At 37.0% G+C, this 24,604-nt stretch overlaps 1 protein-coding gene across 5 annotated transcripts in view; it reads right to left on the bottom strand.

Annotated features, from left to right (window-relative positions):
* Positions 1 to 24,604, bottom strand: part of LOC122399634 (CUGBP Elav-like family member 2) — a 502,219-nt gene that overhangs the window by 421,151 nt on the left and 56,464 nt on the right. For all 5 annotated transcript variants that reach the window (XM_043400456.1, XM_043400458.1, XM_043400459.1 and 2 more), the window contains exon 2: positions 7,414 to 7,665. In XM_043400456.1, coding sequence (XP_043256391.1) covers positions 7,414 to 7,665 — 252 coding nt within the window. The remainder of the gene's footprint in view (positions 1 to 7,413; positions 7,666 to 24,604) is intronic.

Below are 24,604 nucleotides of genomic sequence, written 5' to 3'. Positions count from 1 at the left end.
AACAAACTTCACACAACACTTTTTGCTTATTCAATAAAAATCAATAAAAATATGTGCAATCAATGTCCATGAATCTAACGTTAATAACATTAGAGTCTCAAGTATTATCGTCACGGTTAAGTTGTTTTTTGGGGAATAATCACACGTTAAGATTAGCACGAAATACAACTTATCTGCGAGGGGGCCACGATAACGATAAAGTTACACTTTTTGTGAGCGATATTTCAAGCACTATCCACTAAACCGTACAAAAATAAATAATACAAACGACATTCATTTCTTTAAATGAAACTTACAATTACATAATAGAACAGTTCGAAAGGGAGATCGATGGAAAAGAAAAATTCTAGAATCCCGCCTCCGGAGACTATAAATCGACTTATCGAAGTTTTTAAAAATGGAGAAATCGCTCGAAACGATTGAATTTTGAAGAAAGACTTATTATCGATCGGTAAGAATTGTTATCAACGGTGGATCTGGATCCGTCACGAAAACGCGACAAACTCGCCGCGTAAGGAACAATTCGTGTACGCGGCAACAAATATTTGCGTAATTCATGACGTAGGAAAGTGCTGGCGCCGTAGAACCGTTCCACGCGACACGGAGATAGAAACTCACCTTGTCGACAAGTAGAAATTAATTTCAATGTAGTTTCCCCGGCGGGTTGAAGCATTCGAATCTAGATAAGAGGACCCTCGTACGACCTTTAAGGGTCCGCTGTGACCCTTTTGTTCAGCGAATTCCTCCCCCCGGGCCGTACATATCACTTAACCCTTACACCTATCGCGCTCCCTACGCGCGTTAAGCGCCTCTTTGTAAACTTATGCGCTCGCTTCGGGAAGCAACTTGCAGACCGCGGTGTAACACTTCCCGTAATTAACTACTCATTGCGGCAGTATCTTATTATTCTATGAGCCGGCTCCACCGGCTCCACGGTATTAGGCATTAAGGAGAATTTACGCGACAACTTAATACGCCACGCTGTCGTTAATCGAACGTAAACGCGAAATTCTCTACGTTTATTAACCTATCGGAGAAGAACGGACAGACATCGCGTTCGCATTAAACGAGAAATCGCTCTATACGGCGAAAAATAACAAATTAAGAGACTAAACTAATTTGATAAATTGCTTCTCGAGTTCCAATATTGTATGATTTAAGAAAAAATCGAAATTTTAATGGAACCAAGTTGTAACATGGATTTTACTTAGAATTTCCTGAGTAGAAATGATTGCAAGAGATCTGAGTTTAATAAAAGAAACATTATCGCAGATATACTTTGAACGAAACAATTCGACACGAGAATTTCCTTTTTCGCTGTGTATATTTGATTATATCTGTAGAAGAGTATTATCTATACTTACGACCATGTTTAAAATAGTATCAATGTCCACGCATGATAAAAAGTGTTCCTAGATGTGGCGTGCTTCCCGTGCTCGCCGCCAGAGGGCTCGCGCTCTCACAAGCGCTCCACCGACCCACATAGTAAAATTGGGGAAATTTGTAATAATTTCACGTAGTTACAACGACATGAAAGAAGTAGGAAGAAGCTCGATCTCGTCTATTTATCTTATCACTCTCGACTGGGGCCGTAATTCGCGCGCGTTGACGGGTCATTTACTCTGAATAAACACAACCAGTGGTGGGGATCGTTGCGTCACTCGAATCTTATGTAAAATCCGAGAATTTGTGTACACATTTTCGCGTTGTAACTTTGTCACGATTTTGGAACTTCGAAGACGAAAAATTTCACTTAGAGACGGGGGAAAAATATTGAATAATGAATTAAAAAGATAATAAATAAAAATTGAAAATCAAATCACAGAATAATATTATATTTTACGTTCAATCGAATTTAGCGAATCAAACAATTTTATATCGTTACAAGTTAACGTTTAATGTTTGAAGAATTCTGAATTTATCTCTAAGAATCTATCAACTAGGGCACATAATCGTAATATTAATAAAACTCGACAAAAATTGTTAACAAATGATATTTACAAGTTCTGTAACCCTAAGTATGAAATCTGAAACCTGGAAAAATTGTTACCCACGAGTCGTAAAGTATTCGATTGTTGAGTAAGTGTGGAAGGAAGGTACAGAGCCACGATATGGCGGCATACCCTTCTTCATTATTTCGTTACGTCGCGTAAACGTGGCCCGTGGTATAGTCATCGGTGGAATGAGAAGGAAGTGAAAGCCTAAAATAACTTGGCGACATTCCTCGATGCGGGAGAGGGCTACATCCCTCTAGTTCTTCCATGCAACATTGCTTCTCAGTTAGATCTCCCTAGCTCTCTCTTCCTTCCTATTCTCACCTTTTCTCGACAATCTCCTTCATCTACCACCCACGGCGCGGATCTCCTCTAAAATATGCACCCGCCTAACGTAAAACGCGATATTCGAAGGGCGGAATTCCTCGCCCGTGGACCAAGAACCGAGAATTCTAGAGGCATAACGGCGTTCCGGCGTATACCTACACCCCCACACACCACTGAAAATATACGAACGCTTCCATTTGCAATTTTTAACAAACGAACTACAGTTACCACTCGTATTCACACGCTACAATAGCGCTTCGCTATAAGCGAAAAGAAACTTTCCTTCGAGCTCTTTCCACTTACTTTCACCAAATGTTGTTTGTCACTAGCCTGCAGATCTCTATCTAAATTCATATTTTTATTTATTTTATATTATCTCAACCCTAAACATAATAAATCGTATCTAACTTTAAATAATTCTTATATTTTTGCATTATTCGCTATAAGCGGAAAGAAACTTTCCTTCGAGCTCTTTCCACTTACTTTCACCAAATGTTGTTTGTCACTAGCATGCAGATCTCTATCTAAATTCATATTTTTATTTATTTGATATTGTTATCTCAACCCCTAAACATAATAAATCGTATCTAAATTTAATTTCTTATATTTTTGCATATTAAGTGCATTCTATAGTCTTTTGAGAATTAAAATTTCCCACAAATGCATAAACATCCAGTCTGTTTATTACACCGTGCTATTTCTATTCATGAAGCAGTTTTGGTGTCACTTTTTTAACAAACGAACTACAGTTACTCCCACTCGTATTCGCTATAAGCGAAAAGAAGCTTTCCTTCGAGCTCTTTCCACTTACTTTCACCAAATGTTGTTTGTCACTAGCCCCTGAGCCTCTATGTAAATTCGTATTGTTATCTCAACCCCTGAATATAATAAATCGTATCTAACTTTGAGTATTTCTCATATTTTTGCATATTAGGTGCATTCGATAGTCTTTTGAGAATTAAAATTTCCCACAAATGCATAAACATCCAGTCTGTTTATTACACCGTGCTATTTCTATTCATGAAGCAGTTTTGGTGTCACTTTTTTAACAAACGAACTACAGTTACTCCCACTCGTATTCGCTATAAGCGAAAAGAAGCTTTCCTTTCGAGTTCTTTCCACTTACTTTCACCAAATGTTGTTTGTCACTAGCCTCTGAGACTCTATGTAAATTCATATTGTTATCTCAACCCCTGAATATAATAAATCGTATCTAACTTTAAGTATTTCTCATATTTTTGCATATTAAGTGCATTCATGAAGTGGTTTCACTTCTATTTAGGTACTTTTGTTTATTATAAATTGCAGTTCTACGTGTTGCACTGTCAAAGGAATATCGAATTTACTTTCGTTGGGGAGTAATAGTTTAAGGGGACGAAATGGTGCCCGATACTTTCCGTATTCTGAAGGACAGAAGCTTGTCGCGTAACTAACGTCCCATTCTCGCGGAGTGCAGTTCTAAAGGCTATTGTCGGAAGAATGGATAACATAAATTTTACTACGAATAGTAAGTGGGATTTACGATACGATTTTTAGCTATTTTCGAGATTAACCCTTTCACCGTTATTGGCGCCCCTACACTTTCAACAAGAATCACTTACCCTATGTCAGTCGTGCTCGAGTATAGAGCAAGCCTCTACGAGATTATGTACCTAATTCTACCATAAATTCTGTTACAAGTATATCGAGCTATTCTAATAAAAACAAGAGAAATATATCATTAAAAATGACCACCTTTCACAGTGATGCAAGCTTATAAACGACATGGCCAATATTAAATTACAAATCACGCAATAAACAAATAAGATTTTTACTTTTTTATGAGCCACACATCATGAATAAATTACTTTACGTTGCTTGTGTTCGAATAAAAAAGGCTGCTTTTTTCAAGGCACTTTTTATACCATCCAAATTACTACCAGGAAGCCAATGATTATCTTTAGTGGCCAAAAAAGGACAACGGCGTTGACAAAAGCGTCAAAAGCGGGCTACAGTCTACCAAAAAGATGTGTTTGAAGGATTAGTACAACCCCGAAATACGATGCTCTTTGAAAGGCAAAGGTGGCTTTTCCAATAAAACTTTGTCCCGGATTACAAAGCAAAAATAACTCGAAAGTAGCCACGAGACCAATGTCTCGCAGATTGGGAAAACCTACATTTCGATTTAAATATAAATTGAAACCGGAGCTAAAGGGCAGTGCAACAACTTCTTATAAAAGTGTTGGTAGCCTTAAGAAATCTTATTCCATAGTCACTTGTGTTTTTTATGGTAAACAACAGTCGTTATTAGAAATAATAGTCGTGTACAGTCAGTATTACCAAAGTCGTAGACTGAAATAATCCGTAACGAATCACATCTATTCCGAGGTTATCTATTAGTTACTGATACGTTGAACTCTCGCGATATCAGTTATTTCACAGCAACTGCAATCGTACAAGAAGCTATCATTTTCCGGGCACGTATTTATTAAGATTACAGGAACGTCTCTGAATAAACTTTATCATCCCTTAAACTTTCCGCGTATAGTTCATTTACACACGGTGAATTAACAAATAATTTTAATAGACGCGAGTCTCTTTCGTAAAACTGTGTCATAAAGGTACATTTGATGATAGTTTTAAAACCATTTCTATTACAATTTACATCCTGTTTTGTTGAAGATGTTTAATTAACTTGTGAAAGGCCGTTTTAACCGGAAGACATTACATAACGCGTCGTCAGAGCTGCTATTATTTACTCGACGTTTTTCCAGAAAAAAAAAACCGCTCACTTCGTATATTCCCGAGGGACAACCTTTCAATTAAGCGAAGTGCCTTACTCTCAGATTTTACAAATAACGAGATAATGGAAAATGTAGCCGATGTAGATGGAAAGTGGTCCGTAACAGGCATTAAATTGACATTTTCATTGTTATCGCGACAGTGCTCAACGTAATTCAACTAGCAATGATGCGTGGAGTTCGGCGTCTCCTTTCTCGTTAACCAAAGAGAGCGAAACGTTCAAACATCCGACTTGCACGACCATTATTATTATCGAACGAGTAAAACTCGTCTCTGTTTTTCATTTTGCCAAGGAAACGAATGCCAATCGTGGTGAAACTTTCGACAAAAGAGAATATCAACCTATCTAATATATTTTATTTATATGCAGTTTAATGCACTATGTAATAAGTGCTGTATACAAATAAGTATAGTAGCACTTTAAATGTTATAATTTCAGTGAAGTTCAGTTAAAGAAAGGAATAGTTGAGAAGTATATTCGTCAACTTATTTTCAATTTTAAATACATTTCTTTTTTCTATATATATATACAGGGTGTTCAATAAAATAAAATACAATAAAATTCAGAAATTTCAAATCGTTCTGGAAAAATTATTTTCGGTTGCGGGGGTCAATTACAATCATTTTTGGTGAATAGACATAGCTTCGAAATTCTATCCACTTTCGAGAAAAAAAATCGAGAAGATGTACAATTTTTCGACAAAATTAAAAAATTTCGAATCGTTCTAAAATAATTATTTTTGGTTGCAGGGGTCAATTACAATCATTTTTTGTCATTACACATACCCCTGAATTCCTATGCACTTTCGAGAAAAAAATTCGAGTAGATGAAATTTTTCGGGGAAATTAAAACATTTCGAATCGTTCTAGAAAAATTATTTTCGGTTACAGGGGTTAATTACAATAATTTTTGGTGAATAGACATACCCCTGAAATTCTCCGCACATTCGAGAAAAAAATTCGAGAAGGTGTACAATTTTTCGACAAAATTTAAATATTTCGAATCGTTCTGAAAAAATTATTTTTACTTGGAGGGATCAATTACAATCATTTCGGGTGAATACACATACCCCCGAAATCCTACCCATTTTCTAGAAAAAAATTCGAGAATGTGTGAAATTTTTCGGCGGGGAAAAAAAAATTTCGAATCGTTCTGGAAAAATTATTTTCGGTTGCGGAGGTCAATTGTAATCATTTTTTGTGAATAGACATACCCCCGAAATCCTGCGCATTTTCGAGAAAAAAATTAATTACTGGCAGAATTTTAAGCGTTAATAACTTTTTAACGAAGCCTCCATCAACAAATTAGTATTCTTGATTTTCGTCTTATTTTGGCCTCTACTATCGCTCATTAAAAGTTTTATTATAGGTAGCCGAACACTCTGTATATATTTCTATACATTTTTTTTTCTATATATATATATGTCATATTTTCTTCAGTTTTTGTTCATCGAATAGAATTTCGTGAAAAAACCTAATAAAATGAACCACACCCTCATGACTTTAGCGTCTAAAAATATTCTAAGCTGAACTTACTCTGACTAGCCTACTCTAAGGCGATCCTTTGTAGGTTATGTCTAAGACCACCTGCACGACCCTGACCAACTTAGCGACACTAGAACATTTTCTTTTCTATCGCCTACAGTTTTATCCTATGGTAATACTACAACGTATGCAAGAGATAGGGAATTGTCTTTGTTATTTTTTTTAATAACGAGGTAGATCGATTGGGCAGTTTAGCGATCCAGGAAACGAATAATCCAAGATCGAATTTTGATTCAACGATCGAATCAGCCGATTCTTCTCCCTTTACAGATACAACAAATTATCGACGACAGCATCGTATATAGTGTTTGCTTAAAAAAATTAGAATTTTGAAAGAGACGAAGCAGAAAATGTGGCGGGTCGTATGATCGACGAAAAATTTAAGAATGCAGTAAATTTTCTGGACCTAATAATTACCAGAATATTAATAAAAAAAACAGTTCTTCTCTACATCCTATAATTTTTATTATATTTTTAAATTTCATAGTGTTTTTCAAATCCAAGATGTTAATACCAAAAATTTCCTCAAAATATAAACCAACGCCGTCAGAAAATATACTGCACCGTTAGATTATTAAATTCGAAACGTTTCCTTCATTTGCTGCCCCGTTTTGTCTTGCTTTACCGTCCCCGGTGGTTTCGTACACAAAGATTCCATTGCTCCGTTGCGTTCATCGCGCTCCACAATATTGCGAGATCCGTTTAAAACAACATGCATGTCGAGCATGCATGTTTAGCCGTAGATAGAAAACAGTATTGGACTTACGTGTTTTCCTTCTGATCACCGTTGCTAGACTGCGAGGATGGCGACGGTTGCTGGTTCTCCTGTTTCGAATACGGATGATGACGATGCACAACATTGTTATTGTTGTTGTGAATGTGCACCTTGTTTGCGTTGCTGTCAGTCGGGGAGCCTGGCGAGATTTTACTCGCCAGAGTGTTCAACGATTGAAGCATTTTCATAGGAATCCTCCTGGCGACCGGTTCGCGGTGCCGCCTTCCCTCAGGCTCGTTTATCCTTGAGGAAGACAGGATTATTCTTCGTTTGCGGTTTGAAGGTTTCGACCCTCAAACTCGTCCGTACGCGTGCGAATAAAATGCAACCCGGGGGATCGAAATAATACAGAATACACTTTCCCTTGCAAACGCTTCTACACTTATTTATTTATCTTTCGCGCGGGTTTTTGGGCTAGAAAATCACTGAACTCGGTCCGAATATTTCCTCGACACGCGACAAGCAAACACTATTTACGATGGCACACGCAATACGCATACATACGAACACTTGTTTTGTTTTCTAACGAGCGTTCACTGCGAAAATCGACTCCGGAGGATATTTCAAAATGGCGACAAACGTTCTCAAGGTTGTCGAATCCCAGTTACCGACGACGCAGTTTCTTGATTTGCTACAAGAAAAAGAAACAAAAGAAACGTAAGAACGTTACTTGGAAATCTTCTACAAGAAATTAGACTAGTGATCACACGTGATTTATCGATCGTATTATTCTCCTCGACTGTTCGACAAAGACATTAGTACGCTTCTAGGTAATTAAACTCCTTGGTTAGCAGAACTGAACAAATACTCGATCGAACGTTTCTACGTTTCCTTGATCTTTGTTCAATTTTGCTTCGAAGACCACAATGAAAGGTAATTATCCTTAAACAATATTACAACACAAAATAAAATAAAAATACATGTATGTAAAATTTAAGTCATTTATATTTAATAAAAATTCAAACGATTCGTGTAAGTTGTGCTCGTAAAGAAAATGGCGTACTGTCAGGGGAGTGGATAAGTTCTTTGTTTAAAAAATAACTATGACATGACATAAAGTCCTATGCTAGATGTTAATTTGTAAAGCAATTTTGAAAGGACAAACAAAAAAAGTAATATCAATTTTGAGAAGTACATTCGCCCTTTTTTTTATTTTCGACAAAATGACGAGGGATCGATCACGCGCACTAATATGTCAAAAAATTTTATCGTGAAAAGTGGTGCTACACAAGGTGACTCGGTAGTCATGGTACGATCGAAAAAATAGCAATTTTTGGAACGAGAACGAATCGAAAATAAAAAATCAAATTGTTCTGTATGGTCTTCCGTTATCGAGACAAACATTAATTGTAATTAATTGTGATTAATTGTAAGTGTTAGGCTTATACACAGTGTTCAATTTAAATCAGTCAAATATCTCGGAAAGTGTTGATACTAAAAAATGAAATAGTTTCAAGGGGCACACAATTCGATATAAGTTCTTCAACTATGTTTTTCTACGTGGTGTTACATATTTTCTAACAATTTAGAAGATATTTTAATTTTAATATTCTTGATAATAACAGTATATATTAAATACTAATTCCCCTATATTGAAATTAAAATATCGTCTAATCTAACGACCTTTTAATATATGTTTCGCGTTTAGAAAAAACAAAGTTGACCTGTACATGTCTCCAGAAATTATTTAACTTCTGTCTGAACATTACTATCGTAAATTTGGTTCTCGAATAATGAATAAATGCGTTAAATTCGTAAACTAGCTTTTCCAAGAACTGGTTAATAGATTCTAACTTAGAAACTGACAAGTTAGTTTAGGAATCGATCGAAAATTTCTATTAGTTATTCGTGAATAAAATTTGCCTAATACTGGCCATAAAGAAGGTTCCGCGGACAGTTTTGGAACGAAATGGGCGTAAGTAGCAGATAGGAAAGGTCAAACCCAGGGAAGACTGAATACTCTCGGAACAAGCGAGATCGGAGAAACGTGGATAACTGAAACGCGTACATGGAGACACACCTCTTGCGCGAAACGGCTTTCCAACGAGTCAATTAAAAGTTTAAGTTTAATTAGAAACTCGTCTCGTATACGCCAACCAGGCGAGTCACTGCTTGATCTTCCTTAATGTTACTCTTCTCGTTCGCCCTTCCTACTACCTTCGTGCATCGTATCTTTCATTCTCTCGCACGGGGGAAGCTTCCTCTTACTTCCGGTTCAGTCTGTACGCGCAGTTTCACCGGCTAGTTCCCTTTGTCCCCTCAGAAGCTCGAAGCGATCAAGCCTCGGTTATTTACCAGACGTGAAAGCACCAGAAAATGGGTCGAGGATAAGGAACGATGACATTTCGTAGCTAGAGAATTTCAACGTTTTTTCGGGTGCTCGAGTGACCATTTACTCGGAACAGCATCGAACGCGAAAGATCCTGTGGGAAGAGAGTGGCCCTGGCTATTTACAAGGACCGCACGAAGAAATTCCAACGAAATGCTTAAACGTAACGAGCAAAAGGGATGGCGAAAAGCACCACGAAACGCGGAAATCTTTTTCTGTAAAGCGTGAACGAGTCTATACCAAATAGATAATTGCCCAAATAGAGTTGTAGGGTCTATTAATTTGAGGTTGTGTTGAGGGTGATATTGAAAAGATACTGTCTTTGTTGCCCTCACGTGAAGGGTTTTTGAGGAAGTCGCAATTTTTCATGGATTACATGTAATTTCTAAAGGACTAGGTCTGGTTAGATACCAGTTTCAGACTTCTTTGAAAACGGTCCCTGATTGGGCCATCCTCGACTGCAATTGATGCAACGCAAACCCCTCACGTGTTGACCACTGAGATTAGGATTGTAAGAAGAAGAATGGGTAATAAATTAAGGAATTATGCAACGTCCTGCAGACCTTGATTTGCAGGATGAAATAGATCGAGCTGTGGGCGTTGCACAATCCAAATTTGGATTAGGCAAGATGAGACCCCGATCCAAACATCGACGCCTCCAAGGAGACACCAAGAGGGAGATTCGAAGGTTTCTTTTTTAGCTACAGAACAGAATTGCTTGGATTCTCGATTTGTTTGGATCCTCAACGAACATTAAACGAACTTGGAACAACTGAACTTGCTAAACTTGAACATCGTAAAGGAGATCACCTCACAAGCGATTAAAATAGCAAATATTGTTATCGTTTTGTTTTAAATAAATTGTGTTTGTATTATATTATTACGTTAATATAAAATTCTCCTCCACTAAATTCTTCCATTAAATGAGAGTTTATGCTGGATAATAAAGGGTTGTTCGTTTTCGAATCTCAACTACTGCTTGATAGCACTTGGATCAACATTTGAAAGTTTTCAGAGTTACAGCTAACAGCTATTGTAATTTTAAAGAATCGAAAGAGTGAGATTAATATTTATAAGTGTAATGTATATGACAAAAATAAATAATTCTGCAGATTTGGAGGAGGAAGTTTGTTATCAAAGATGCAGCTCGCGTCTAGAGGTCTGTTACGACAAGTGCTGATAAAATCAAGGCCATGATTGATAACGAGCGTCATTTAACGATTCGCAAGATTACCAATGCAATGAAGGTTATTATCGATTTACGCGTCGGGCAAAAAATATTTAGTGGAGCGAATTTCTGCGTCCAGTTCGCCATCGAAAACGCAATGAAAACGAGTACCCAGGTCCCTGTGAAACACGGTACTTCTGCAACACGATTTCGCTCTAACACGGTTACAGAATCGCGGAAATTTCCACTATAACGCGACACTCTTACAACACGGATTCGCTTTAACGCGATTAAATAATTTCGGAACTCTCTCTCGGTAGAACAGAAAACGCGTTGATTGTCTTTTGTCGCGGCATAAAGTCCACGTATTGTTTGCATCTGCTACACTTTTTGCAACCTATTTCAATTTTTCACACATAATTACATTCATTAATCGACGGAACGGATATCCTGCTCGTACAGAGGATGTTCCTTGCACGATTCGTCAAAGAAAATGGTTAGATAAGGTAAAGTAGGACGAACTGCACGATCTGTGTGCTTTTCAGGTTTCGATAGACGATTCCTTTTGTTTGAGAATATTTTAAATGACTCATCTACCGACGAACGATTATCAATTTAAAAGATTTCAATACATACATGGTCTATAATGTGCTATATTGATCATTTGAAAGATTAGAAATTACAAAAGTTCTAATTGTAATAAATAGAATATATTCTGGGGTTGTTCGAGACCTTTCAAATGAAATTTTAAATTAATTATTCTATTTGCACAATATTTGCTTCTGATTTGAAAATAAATCGTGCAGGAAATTTATAGAACATTTCTCTGTTCTTTCTACCTCTAGATTAAGTACCCACAGATTGATGGAAATGTTCGTCCTTTTCATATTAGCTAATTTCAAAGTAGCAAAGCCCCTTAACGCGTTGACTGTCAGAACTTTGATTTTCCTTACTTTTGTAACCTCGCTAAAATTCACGGATCCTATTCAAATTTATTCAACATTTCGACTCGAGATTTAATTGCTCCAGTTCTACAGTGAGGAGTCAAAGCGTTAGGAGTGTTTGTTATCATCTTTGAGGCTCCTGTCGCGCAAGTGGACAAAATTTAGGACTAAAAAAACGCTGGACAGGGCTCGAACGTTTTCCCAAGGAAGCTTGCAGCGAAAATATGCGTAACGCGACGGATAGATGTCGAAGACTTGGAGGGCCGAGTTTCGCGAGGACGCGTAAAGTCAAACTCCGTGGGGGGAGGGTCTGGAGCGCGAAGATAGAGGTACAATTACCGGAACTGCCGCCGCTGTCAAGTGTCAAAGGGGTCACGAATAATTTAGCGCGCGAGCCGCCTCCAGGAGCAAGAAGGCGAAAGAAAGCGACGGGCGGAGAACGGAAGGGAAACAGCGACGCCCGCGGGCTGGTAAAAGCGCTCAGGAAAGAGAGGCTCGCTCTCTCAGATTACCCTCTAACGCTTTTGTCCTTCGCGCCGCTTGCTTTCTTCCCTTCCTTCGTCCTTCCCTCCGTGCAACCGGGGTCGCTGGAGGCTCCCAAGGTTTCGCCGCGGCGTTTCACGAGCTCCTTTCCAGCTACTCTCTATCCTCCTCGACTTCTCTTTACCGCTGATCACTTCGCGCGTTAAAACGTCAAATTAAAATCTCGAGACGCTTTGAGAACAAGACGATTAGAGGGTACGGGCGAGGGTAGAGGGACACGAACAGTTCCCCCCCGCGACACCGATCGTTCGTTATCCTTCTTATCCTGACGGTCGTTTCTCCAACCTGTTTTCTCTACGGTGCTCCTTTCCTCCTGGCTCAAACGTGTCCCGCCACCTCCTCGAAATCCTCCGGCAGTGCCCTGGCAGCCTTTAATTCTCGTCCAGCCGGTCGAACTCGGTCAGCAGGATCGGAACGCGATGCTCGTACGTGGAAAAGACGCGAACCCGCAATATCAGCGTAAGTTAAACCGAACGGCGATCTCGTCGACGCCACCTGAACACTACGACTGACGATAAGAGCCGAGTTGGCGGCCATCGTATCTTCGGATAAGCCTTATCGGTGCCCAAAGACCCCACCCTTCGCCCATGGGCCGCATCCCTCACGATCCTACGAGCGCGTTTTCGCGCCGGAACGGCTCGATGCGGCGGCTGCACGCTTCCGTAACCACTCAAACGTATCTCCCGACAATTTACACGCTCGGTTTTCTCCTTTATTCTTTTATTATTATTATTTCTCCTCGACAGACGCTTTCACGCTTTCTGAAACTGTTCACGCGTCGCGTTCACGGAGACCCGTCGAACCGTCACCGCCATTAATTGCAACGTCTCTTGCGTCCATTCGTGGTTGTGCTCATTTTTTCGTGGACGGCTGCGTCGACCTTACGACGGCGGCATGCCGAGTGTCATCTGCAAGGAAGGATCACTCTTAAGTTTCTTGGAAATGTTTTTTTTGGGGGTTCATCGAAAGGCGGGTTGCAGTCGTTCGTGTTCCAAACTTTTCATCGAAACAATTACGAAACGGTGGATTCTTCGTGCAAAACTGAATCGAACTTTTGAAATAGAATCTTTTTATACCAGGAAATTTATTTTGGACATTCGTGTAGTTGACTCGATTCATCAAATGATAGCTAACCCTTTGCACTCCGAATTATATTTGAATTTTGTTACCAGCAGCTTCCAACGCTTTTAAGTGTTTTATTCGAAATTCACGTTAGCTAAAGAATTCAATTAAATATCTGTTTTATTTACATTATTATTGTATTTTTTAATTTTCAAGTGTATGATATCTCCTTGGTTTATCACACTCGATATAGGTGTGCAAATGGTTAAGATAATTGTTCTGTATTATTTTGCAGCTGATAAGAGTCCATAAAATACGAAATACGATCAAAAATATTAGGGAGCTCGAGCAAGTATAGCTTATTTAATTTAATTACAGTTTAAGTGTATTTCGTACAACACGAAGTCATATTTCTCATATTCGAGGAAGCTTTTAAATTGATTTTTTAATAATCGTATAATGTTCACTGTGTACATCTACGATAATGTTCGAAATGAATTAGTTATAAACATTACTGTAATAAAATATTCAGTTAGCAAAACCAAGTATCTTTATGCTCACAGTAATATTTAATAACCGTCAACGAAGGTTGTGTATTAATTTTAGTACCAAACAATTGAAAAGAGAATGCTCGTTAATTTAACATGCAATGCCATGATCGAAAATCATGTTAGTTGAATTATTAATTAAAATGCATATTACATACGTCGGTTAAAAAGCAACGGTGAAACGCGTTGGTACACGCGAACGAATGACTGAATGATAGAAGACTGTTGAGAGCAACATTGGCGGTGTACAAACATCGAATGTGTAACGGTGCTTAATTGAAATTTGTTAAAACGCACGTAAAAGAGAGAATCAATCAAATGCAAATATCAAAGAAAAACATTTTAATTAAACGTAAAGTTATTTATTTTCATGGGTTCGTAAATAAGTTTAACGCGAGTTCAATGGTATTTAGCGAAATTGAAATCTATTAAAAGACGCGTATTGATTTCTTCCTATATTTGCATTGGTAGTATTTCAAAACTGAAGTAACAAATTGCATTTGATTTTTTAGCGACTTGGAACGTAAATTTTTGGTACATTTATACGATAATTAATTATTTATATTTCTTTGCAAAAGAAGAAATAGATTTCCACTGCCTTGGAACAGTCTAACAACGCGTATTAAAAATACTAAAACTTTAGACGCGTGTAATTCCAAAACTACTCGTGCTTTATTCAAAATTCCACCGCTGTTGGAAGTGACAAACCTTCCCCTTTAAAATTGGTTTTTGGTTTTTGTCGATGCGACTTTTCGTTTTCGAGATATCGTAATTTATGTAAAAGGTAATTTTTTTTAATTCGACTACCTCACTGTCCGGCTTGCGTATAATAGCCTATTCATGCGTATTAAAAATACTGAAACTTTAGACGCGTGTAATTCCAAAACTACTCGTGCTTTATTCAAAATTCAACCGCTGTTGGAAGTGGCAAACCTTCCCCTTTAAAATTGGTTTTTGGTTTTTGTCGATCCGACTTTTCGTTTTCGAGATATCGTAATTTATGTAAAGGGGTAATTTTTTCCAATTTGACTATCTCTGTCTTTGTCTGACGCGTCCCGCTGGACCTCTCTCTCTCTCGCACGTGACTCGTGACCGAGTGGTCGCGTGACCTAGTTACTACGAGTCACGTGCGGTCAATGACCTTGGCAAGGCCGTAGTAAGAAAGTTCATTGATCCCGCGGACGTAAACAAACGCTTCGGTCTCATCCGATCGACTCGAAACTAAAATCCTCATATCTCCGGAACCAATTGAGCTATCGACTCTCACGAGCGCTCATTTTAAAGGGCATTTTATCCTCTATTCGATGACTATACCACCCACCAGAATTTATGCTTCCTTCTATGTTTATTTTCTCATTTTCTTTAACAATATACACACAAAAAAGTTTCAGCAATTCCTATCGATTACACGACTGGTATATATGCTGGTAGTGTTAAGATAATTTGAATTATTCATTTGTACACCTGATACTATTTCAGAGAATATTCCTAACATTGATATAATAATTATAACATTTAAAAATTTAATATCGAAACAGCAAACGGTTCGCAATATTGATTTTGTGAATCAAGACAAATTGAAATTAGCGTCTTCGAGAAAATGTGATATCGTAGGCAGTTGGAGATTTAGGCGCGACGAATTTGACCTAAAACCGGATGCACATGGAAGGTATGACGGGTTGCGAGTAAATATTTCTTCACTCCCAACGCCAGTCGACGAGGCAAAGACACGGGGCGACTCTCGGAGATTAGATAACAGTTGGAACGTTTTGTACCGTTGACTTGCACAACGACGTCCTCGAGACGCTGCTAGATCCACGCCGCGACGCGAACGAATCGCTATGAAACGCGTTTGACGTTCACAGCATAAGCAAATACATGCGCACAATGGATGCTAAACCAGTGCAGCAAAGTGTTAAACAGACGCTAAGACCATAAACGGTTGGGCATAAATTACACATCGTGTGTCCTCAACGTGTGCAAATTAATGGAAATCGTTCTTACTTTGTAAATGAAACCGAACTCGTGTTTCCATAACAGCCATTGTGATTCGTCCTGACGCTTCACGGTTATCGATTCAAAATATTTTTGTATATTCTATAACCGCGGGGAAAGGTACAAAAAGTTGTTTCCCGGAATAAAATTGTTACAATCAACGATTATTCGACGATTTCGACGATGTATCGCCTGCGTATTCCTGCCATGTTTTAAACGACGACACAAAATTCCACGAATGAGATTTTTCGCTTAGTTCAATGTTCTTATTCGTGTTCGTTTATATGATTTTATGAGCATCGAAAAAAGTAACAATCTGACGTAATATCCGGTCATTACGGTGGACATTCCGATTAAAATAGTGAAGTTGCAACGTTTCTTTTACACTGACGGAACAGAACTCTCCGTTGGCTAACTAAAGCCAGCTGTTTTGCAGTTCTTTCGCAGATGGCGGTGGATTCCGGGACGAGGCGAATTAAGTTTTTCATTTTCTTCAACAATAACCCCCCCCCCTATAAAATGTCCATGTACAGCTTTATTGATCTTCTGACTGGGTGCCTGGACCGAAATATTTATTTTATTAGAACTACCAATGTGGTCGAAATGACCCATTCGTAATTTCTAATAAAACTTGTAAAAAATTTACTCGACTGAATTGTAATTTTCTATAAGAGTAGTATCTAATCGTTTCAATTTCTTTGGTACAAATAAACACACTATAATTGTGGGTAGATTGTCACTGATATTGTAGACGAAAGTGAGATACATTAAAATACTAGGAATATTATTATAAATGTAACCTCAACTAACGTGATAAGTTGTATGTGTGATGAAATGGTGGCTGATACAGAAAATGGCGCACACGTGATGGATCAACGTCTGCTAGCTCTCTAAAGTCACGTACACGTGACAGCGGCCGTCAAAGTGTTAGTTATCTCTTGCACTGGTTTACAAAATCCAAATATCCTAATAAAACCGCCATTTGTAGGGGAATATATTTAAAATGATAAACGAGTTATTTGGAGAACTGATGTAGCAAGTAAAGTGTAACTTCTGAGCGGTCTATAAGCGTTTTGTTTATTTCCAGAGACCTTGTCGATCGTTCGAAACGTTACGCGTAACTGCTGGATGCTTCTCGAAATTCCAGAGCCATTACCTATGTCCTCTCTGAGCGGAGAGAGAAAGAGAGAAAGAGAGAGAGAGAGAGGGGCTCTGTATACATCACAACGACACACCAGGCACATCAAAACACAGATTTGAAACGACAGTTCAACGCTCACGCATTCTTCAAATAGAAATCTTTCTATAAAATAGAAAAAGAAAATTTGATTTTGTTCCGTTATGGGAATTACGTAACTTTTTAACGAGTAACTGTGATAAAGGTCCCTCGCGAAGCAAAAGCACGTCGGATGTAAGCAAGTGTCAAATGGAAACATTAATTTAATAAGGACGAAGAAACTGGGTTTAGTTTCCCGTAGAAATAACAATGCAGACGGTGAGTGGTATTGTTATTGCATAGCTAAGCACCAACAGTTGTTTGCCGGCACGAAACAGCCGTTTGCAACTCGACAAAGAGGTATTGTACAGACGAGGGATCCATCTAGCTCGGCTGGTGCCTCCTATTTACACGGCCTAACTCAACATTATGTCGCAAACTTCACGCAGCTTCTCCCTACGTCGAATTTCCCTCTCGAAAATTATGCCTGCGCGGTGACTTTCGGTTTTGACACGCTTTATCCTGGCGATTCTTACAGAAAATCACTAAACTCTTCCCTCCTTCTTTATCTGTCTATTAACACTAGATTTATGGAAGTCGTCAATTTTACAGAATGTCTGATTCCATATTTAATACTAGATTTACGGAAATCGTCAATTTGATGGGTGTCTGATTCCATTTTTAAAATTGCAGAACGTTTAAATATTATTTTTTAACAACTTATATTAAACTTAATTGATGCAATGACATAAATACACATTCTAATTAAAAGAAAAAAATTGTATTGTAAGGTAATCGTCAACATGAAAGGTATCAATAAATATACGTGCGATCAATGCTCGTAAATCTAGTGTTAAAATTGCAGAACGCGTAAATATTATTTTTTAACAACTTATATTGAATTCGATTCATGCAATACATATTCTAATTAAACGAAAAATCGTATTGTAAGGAAATCGTCAGCATAAAAGGTATCAATAAATATACGTGCAATCAATCTAGTGTTAAAATTGCAGAACGCGTAAATATTATTTTTTAACAACTTATATTAAATTTAATTGATGCAATGACATAAATACACATTCTAATTAAAAGAAAAAAATTGTATTGTAAGGTAAACGTCAACACGAAAGGTATCAATAAATATACGTAAGATCAATGCCCCTAAATTTAGTGTTAATTGTTCCATTTTATAGTATTTCGATTAACGTTAGCAAAAGGAATATTCTATAAATCAATATTTTATTTTTTTTTCTATAATATTACTAAAATAATTATATTTTATGTAAATATTTAAATTTCTAAATTTAAGAAAATTACTAGGAATTATTGGAATGATATCTAACGGTAGGAACGACCAATGACGTTCACTTATTGCTAGATAAGACTGAGTAAACAAAGTGCAAGTGGTTTTACGCGATATCGCGTTATCAAATACCGCAATTTTAAGGCGTGCGTGTAATTCCAGAGTAAATAATTGAAAGGGATTTATTATCTACTCTATCAACATTCCGCGTGTAAAATAATTTTACACATGACTTAGTCAGGATATAAACGTTTGGAACGTTCTATTTTCTAAACAATATTGATAAAAAAAAATTTGTAATGTGTATACAAATATCGGGGACGTGGAGGAAAATATCGAGTTTGCGTTAGAGGGTTTGTGAGAGGTGAGGATGGGGGAAGATTACAAAGAATTCATAGAATTAATGCTTATTTTTCTTGTTAGTGGAATTCCTATTCGTGGCTTTTCATTCGGAATCCCTGGGGCTTTTCACCACGCTAGATGGATGGCTCAAGCTGTATGCATAACATTTATTTTGAGAGCAATTTGAAACGAGAAAGAAAATGTAGGAATTCGAGACTAGATTAAATCGATAATAAATTCTTATCAAAACGACTGAAACATTATGTTGCCATTACTAACGATTCTAATGATTTTAACAAGCTATTCATTTCTCTTGAAAACCTAGGGTGGTGTAAATATTGCATTAGAAATCTTACAGAAGGATTTTTCTGAGCAATTTGGCATACAAAATATTATAATTCAGTTTTGAAGACCTAACCCAGACCTAACCCAGATCTAACCCAGATCTAACCCAGATCTAACCCAGATCTAACCCAGATCTAACCCAGATCTAACCCAGATCTAACCCAGATCTAACCCAGATCTAACCCACACCTAACCAATTTGGCATACAAAATATTATAATTCAGTTTTAAAGACCTAACCCAGACCTAACCCAGATCTAATCTAGACTTAACCTAGACCTAACCAATTTGGCATACACAATATTATAATTCAGTTTTAAAGACCTAAGTTTTAAAGACCTAATCCAGACCTAACCCAGATCTAATCCAGATCTAATCCAGATCTAACCCAGACCTAACCAATTTGGCATACAAAATATTATAATTCAGTTTTAAAGACCTAAGTTTTAAAGACCTAACCCAGACCTAACCCAGATCTAATCCAGATCTAACCCAGACCTAACCAATTTTAACTAACCAGTTTTAAAGACCTAAGTTTTAAAGACCTAAGTTTTAAAGACCTAACCCAGACCTAACCCAGACCTAACCTAGACCTAACCCAGACCTAACCAATTTGGCATACAAAATATTATAATTCAGTATTAAAGATTTCTCAATGTGGGCCACAGACGCCAATTTACAACATTAGATATCGCAAAGAGTATCAAAGTAGTAAATGATAGAAGTATATCGCTGAACGAGGAGTCGAATTAGTGGAAGATTAGAATGATTGCTTAACAAAAGATTAGAATGAAAAAGTAATTTATTTCAGAAGTTCTAAGCGATTGTCAAAAGCGTTATCCCACTGTTATCTTGCTACAGAGTTTCAAATAAGAAGGTTATATCGTTGTTTCCTAAATTGCACTATTTTAATATTTTTTAAAATAGAAAAACTTGAGAACAAATAAAAATTGACACACAATTAGAATTAACGAAACTTCTGCCATTGCTTTCGGGAGTTTTCTTCGCAATCCATGCAATACATATGTTTTTCAGGTATCATTTCATGGAGTGGTTTTACAGAGTGACGAAACATTTGTCAGGGTTGTTCACATCAGTATAAAATTCCATGAACAACAAAGTCTTATTTTACGGTACATTTTCCAATTAATTTCACACGCATCGATTTCGTGTTTTTATGCAGAATATCAGAATCAATTTGCAGCAGCTTTACACTCTCGTTTCGCTCTTTTAAAATGGCTCTGATCGACACAAACAAAAAATACGTCAATTTTGTTATTAAAAATATCTTCCAAAATTTATTCTTCATCCATTTATTTAAGATTCTCAACAACAACTGAAATTCTTTTTTCATATAAATGTGTTTCAAATGCTCAATTAAACAAAAATAAAACAGAAGCGTTTGAGACAAAGGGGTTGCAAATAAATTAGCGTAAAAAAATCATTTATATTCTTCTTTCAATTTTTCTAAATAAGCAAATGTTTCTTGCTTCAATGGACAATAAAAATGAAATCGCGTGGTGAACATAACTGAGAATTTGGCAGCTGTTTAGTGAGTCATAAAGCTTACTATAAAAAACAGAAGTTCTCGATGCTACGATCACCAGCTTTTGGATTTTTTAAGAACGAGAAAACCTGCATTATGTCACGATAATGAAACATGGAAGGCTATCGAAGTCTAAGAACGCGTTTAATCGCAAACATAAGCGATCGAGACGTTTACCAATCGCTTCACCAATTAAAAAATGGAGAACCGTGGACGCGTCTAGGCAAATAACCAATGATGGACGTTCCGAGTATCGTCGACGTGGCGCAAAACACCGATCAGCCTGATTAGCGTAACCGCGAAAGGCGGTAAGTTTGTCGATACAATACTAATTACGAGCCGTAGCTATAATCGAAGCGCCCACCAGGACCCACACCGTTCCTCGCTGAATGCCCCTTAACGTAGCTGCAGGTGCGCGGTGTCATTCATCAGCTCGATATTCGCGGTCGTTATTAGCAAAATTGCGTGAGCTAATTGGCTAATTAGTGATTAGCGACGGGTCCGCTGCCAATTCGTTCGGATGTGTTGATGAATTACTGTTTTCGGTTTACTAGCGGGGCACAATTATACCAGATCGCGCGTCCGCCCCCCGTTGGCCGTCATCGACCGGAAGATTCCGCATCGATACGTGTCATTTGCGGCTTAGAACGCATACAAATGATCGCCCGCACTGTAGATACAATCGACAGGACGATCCTTGTCCAGCAAAAATAAAAAAATATCGTACAAACCGAACCGTATTACCGAAACGTCGCGATCGTATAATTCCGGCGATAAATTTCATTAGCGTCGCGATTCCGTAAGTGATTACAAAACCAAATAAACGCGGTGCACGCGATCATGCAAACGCACGTTTCACGGTGGGGAGAGGGGCAGCTTTGCTAATGTATTACCACGCGTCCCGATGATACCCGGGCGATCATTGGAACGGCCACCAGAGGGTATAATGCTTGAATACATTCCGCGATATCGCGCGGCGATACACCAGCGAAACCGGCCGTGTGAGCGTTGCTAATTTTACACCGATCGGCGTATTTTTCGACAAAACGGAGAACGCGGGACGGGGGAGGATGCTTACATCGAAAAACGTTTGGCGACGAACGCACCGCCGAGCGGGGATTAATTAATTACTGATTAACGTTGAAAAGCAGGGGGTAATAGATGGATTGCTATTTCCGATCTGTTTCAACCCGGCATTATATCCGCTAGCGTTTCCAGTGGCCACATCCGTCGATTCGTGTTCGATGAAAGTGCTGTGGATACCGACGATACACGCGTTTACCGAAACTGAAAGAATCCTATAAATGCTCTTGTTATTTAATTTATCGAAATATAGAATGATAGGTTTGGGGTTAAATGAGGTGATCTGATTCCTAATTTATATAATTGTACGATCTAAAACTGGGGAAGAAACTTAAAATGTGGATCTGTATGTGTTCTGTTAACTTTTTAGGAGATTAGAAAATTGATGAATCAGAATTGATTATCAGTTTAAAATAAACTATTGATTCTTGTATTTTTAGTCATATTTCAGAGTTTCTATAATTGTACGATATAAAAAACTGGGGAAGAAACTTAAAATGTGGATCTGTATGTGTTCTGTTAGCTTTTTAGGTGATTAGAAAATTGAAGAATCAGAATTGATCGTCAGTTTTAAAAAAAACTATTGATTCCTGTGTTTTGAGTCATATTTCAGAGTTTATATAATTGTACAACCTAAAACTAGTGAAGAAACTCGAAAAAAGAATGGATTTCGTCAACTTTTTATGGGATTAGAAAATTTACGAATCAGAATTGATTATTAGTTTCAAATAAACTACTCTGATTCCTGCATTTTTAGTCATATTTCAGAGTTTCTATAATAGTACAATCTAAAACTGGGGAAGAAACTTAAAATGTGGATCTGTATGTGTTCCATTAGCTTTTTAGGGGATTAGAAAATCGATGAATCAGAATTGATTACCAGTTTCAAATAAACTACTCTGATTCCTGTATTTTGAGTCATATTTCAGAGTTTCTATGATTGTACAATTTAAAACTAGGAAAGACACTTAAAATGTGGATCTGTATGTGTTCTGTTAGCTTTTTAGGTGATTAGAAAATTGAAGAATCAGAATTGATCGTCAGTTTAAAAAAAAACTATTGATTCCTGTGTTTTGAGTCATATTTCAGAGTTTATATAATTGTACAATCTAAAACTAGTGAAGAAACTCGAAAAAAGAATGGATTTCGTCAACTTTTTATGGGATTAGAAAATTTACGAATCAGAATTGATTATTAGTTTCAAATAAACTACTCCGATCCCTGCATTTTGAGACATATTTCAGAGTTTCTATAATAGTACAATCTAAAACTAGGGAAGAAACTTAAAATGTGGATCTGTATGTGTACCATTAGCTTTTTAGGGGATTAGAAAATCGATGAATCAGAATTGATTACCAGTTTCAAATAAACTACTCTGATTCCTGTATTTTGAGTCATATTTCAGAGTTTCTATGATTGTACAATTTAAAACTAGGAAAGAAACTTAAAATGTGGATCTGTATGTGTTCTGTTAGCTTTTTAGGTGATTAGAAAATTGAAGAATCAGAATTGATCGTCAGTTTTAAAAAAACTATTGATTCCTGTGTTTTGAGTCATATTTCAGAGTTTATATAATTGTACAATCTAAAACTAGTGAAGAAACTCGAAAAGAGAATGGATTTCGTTAACTTTTTATGGGATTAGAAAATCGATGAATCAGAATTGATTATTAGTTTCAAATAAACTACTCCGATCCCTGCATTTTGAGACATATTTCAGAGTTTCTATAATAGTACAATCTAAAACTAGGGAAGAAACTTAAAATGTGGATCTGTATGTGTACCATTAGCTTTTTAGGGGATTAGAAAATCGATGAATCAGAATTGATTACCAGTTTCAAATAAACTACTCTGATTCCTGTATTTTGAGTCATATTTCAGAGTTTCTATGATTGTACAATTTAAAACTAGGAAAGAAACTTAAAATGTGGATCTGTATGTGTTCTGTTAGCTTTTTAGGTGATTAGAAAATTGAAGAATCAGAATTGATCGTCAGTTTTAAAAAAAACTATTGATTCCTGTGTTTTGAGTCATATTTCAGAGTTTATATAATTGTACAATCTAAAACTAGTGAAGAAACTCGAAAAAAGAATGGATTTCGTCAACTTTTTATGGGATTAGAAAATTTACGAATCAGAATTGATTATTAGTTTCAAATAAACTACTCTGATTCCTGCATTTTTAGTCATATTTCAGAGTTTCTATAATAGTACAATCTAAAACTGGGGAAGAAACTTAAAATGTGTATCTGTATGTGTTCCATTAGCTTTTTAGGGGATTAGAAAATCGATGAATTAGAATTGATTACCAGTTTCAAATAAACTACTCTGATTCCTGTATTTTGAGTCATATTTCAGAGTTTCTATGATTGTACAATTTAAAACTAGGAAAGACACTTAAAATGTGGATCTGTATGTGTTCTGTTAGCTTTTTAGGTGATTAGAAAATTGAAGAATCAGAATTGATCGTCAGTTTTAAAAAAAACTATTGATTCCTGTGTTTTGAGTCATATTTCAGAGTTTATATAATTGTACAATCTAAAACTAGTGAAGAAACTCGAAAAAAGAATGGATTTCGTCAACTTTTTATGGGATTAGAAAATTTACGAATCAGAATTGATTATTAGTTTCAAATAAACTACTCTGATTCCTGCATTTTTAGTCATATTTCAGAGTTTCTATAATAGTACAATCTAAAACTGGGGAAGAAACTTAAAATGTGTATCTGTATGTGTTCCATTAGCTTTTTAGGGGATTA

This window comes from Colletes gigas, unplaced genomic scaffold (genome assembly GCF_013123115.1).
Source record: "Colletes gigas isolate AHSC1104 unplaced genomic scaffold, ASM1312311v1 Colletes_gigas_Sc00014, whole genome shotgun sequence".
Classification (NCBI taxonomy): Eukaryota; Metazoa; Arthropoda; class Insecta; order Hymenoptera; family Colletidae; genus Colletes; species Colletes gigas.
This window is presented reverse-complemented; position numbering and strand designations above follow the sequence as displayed.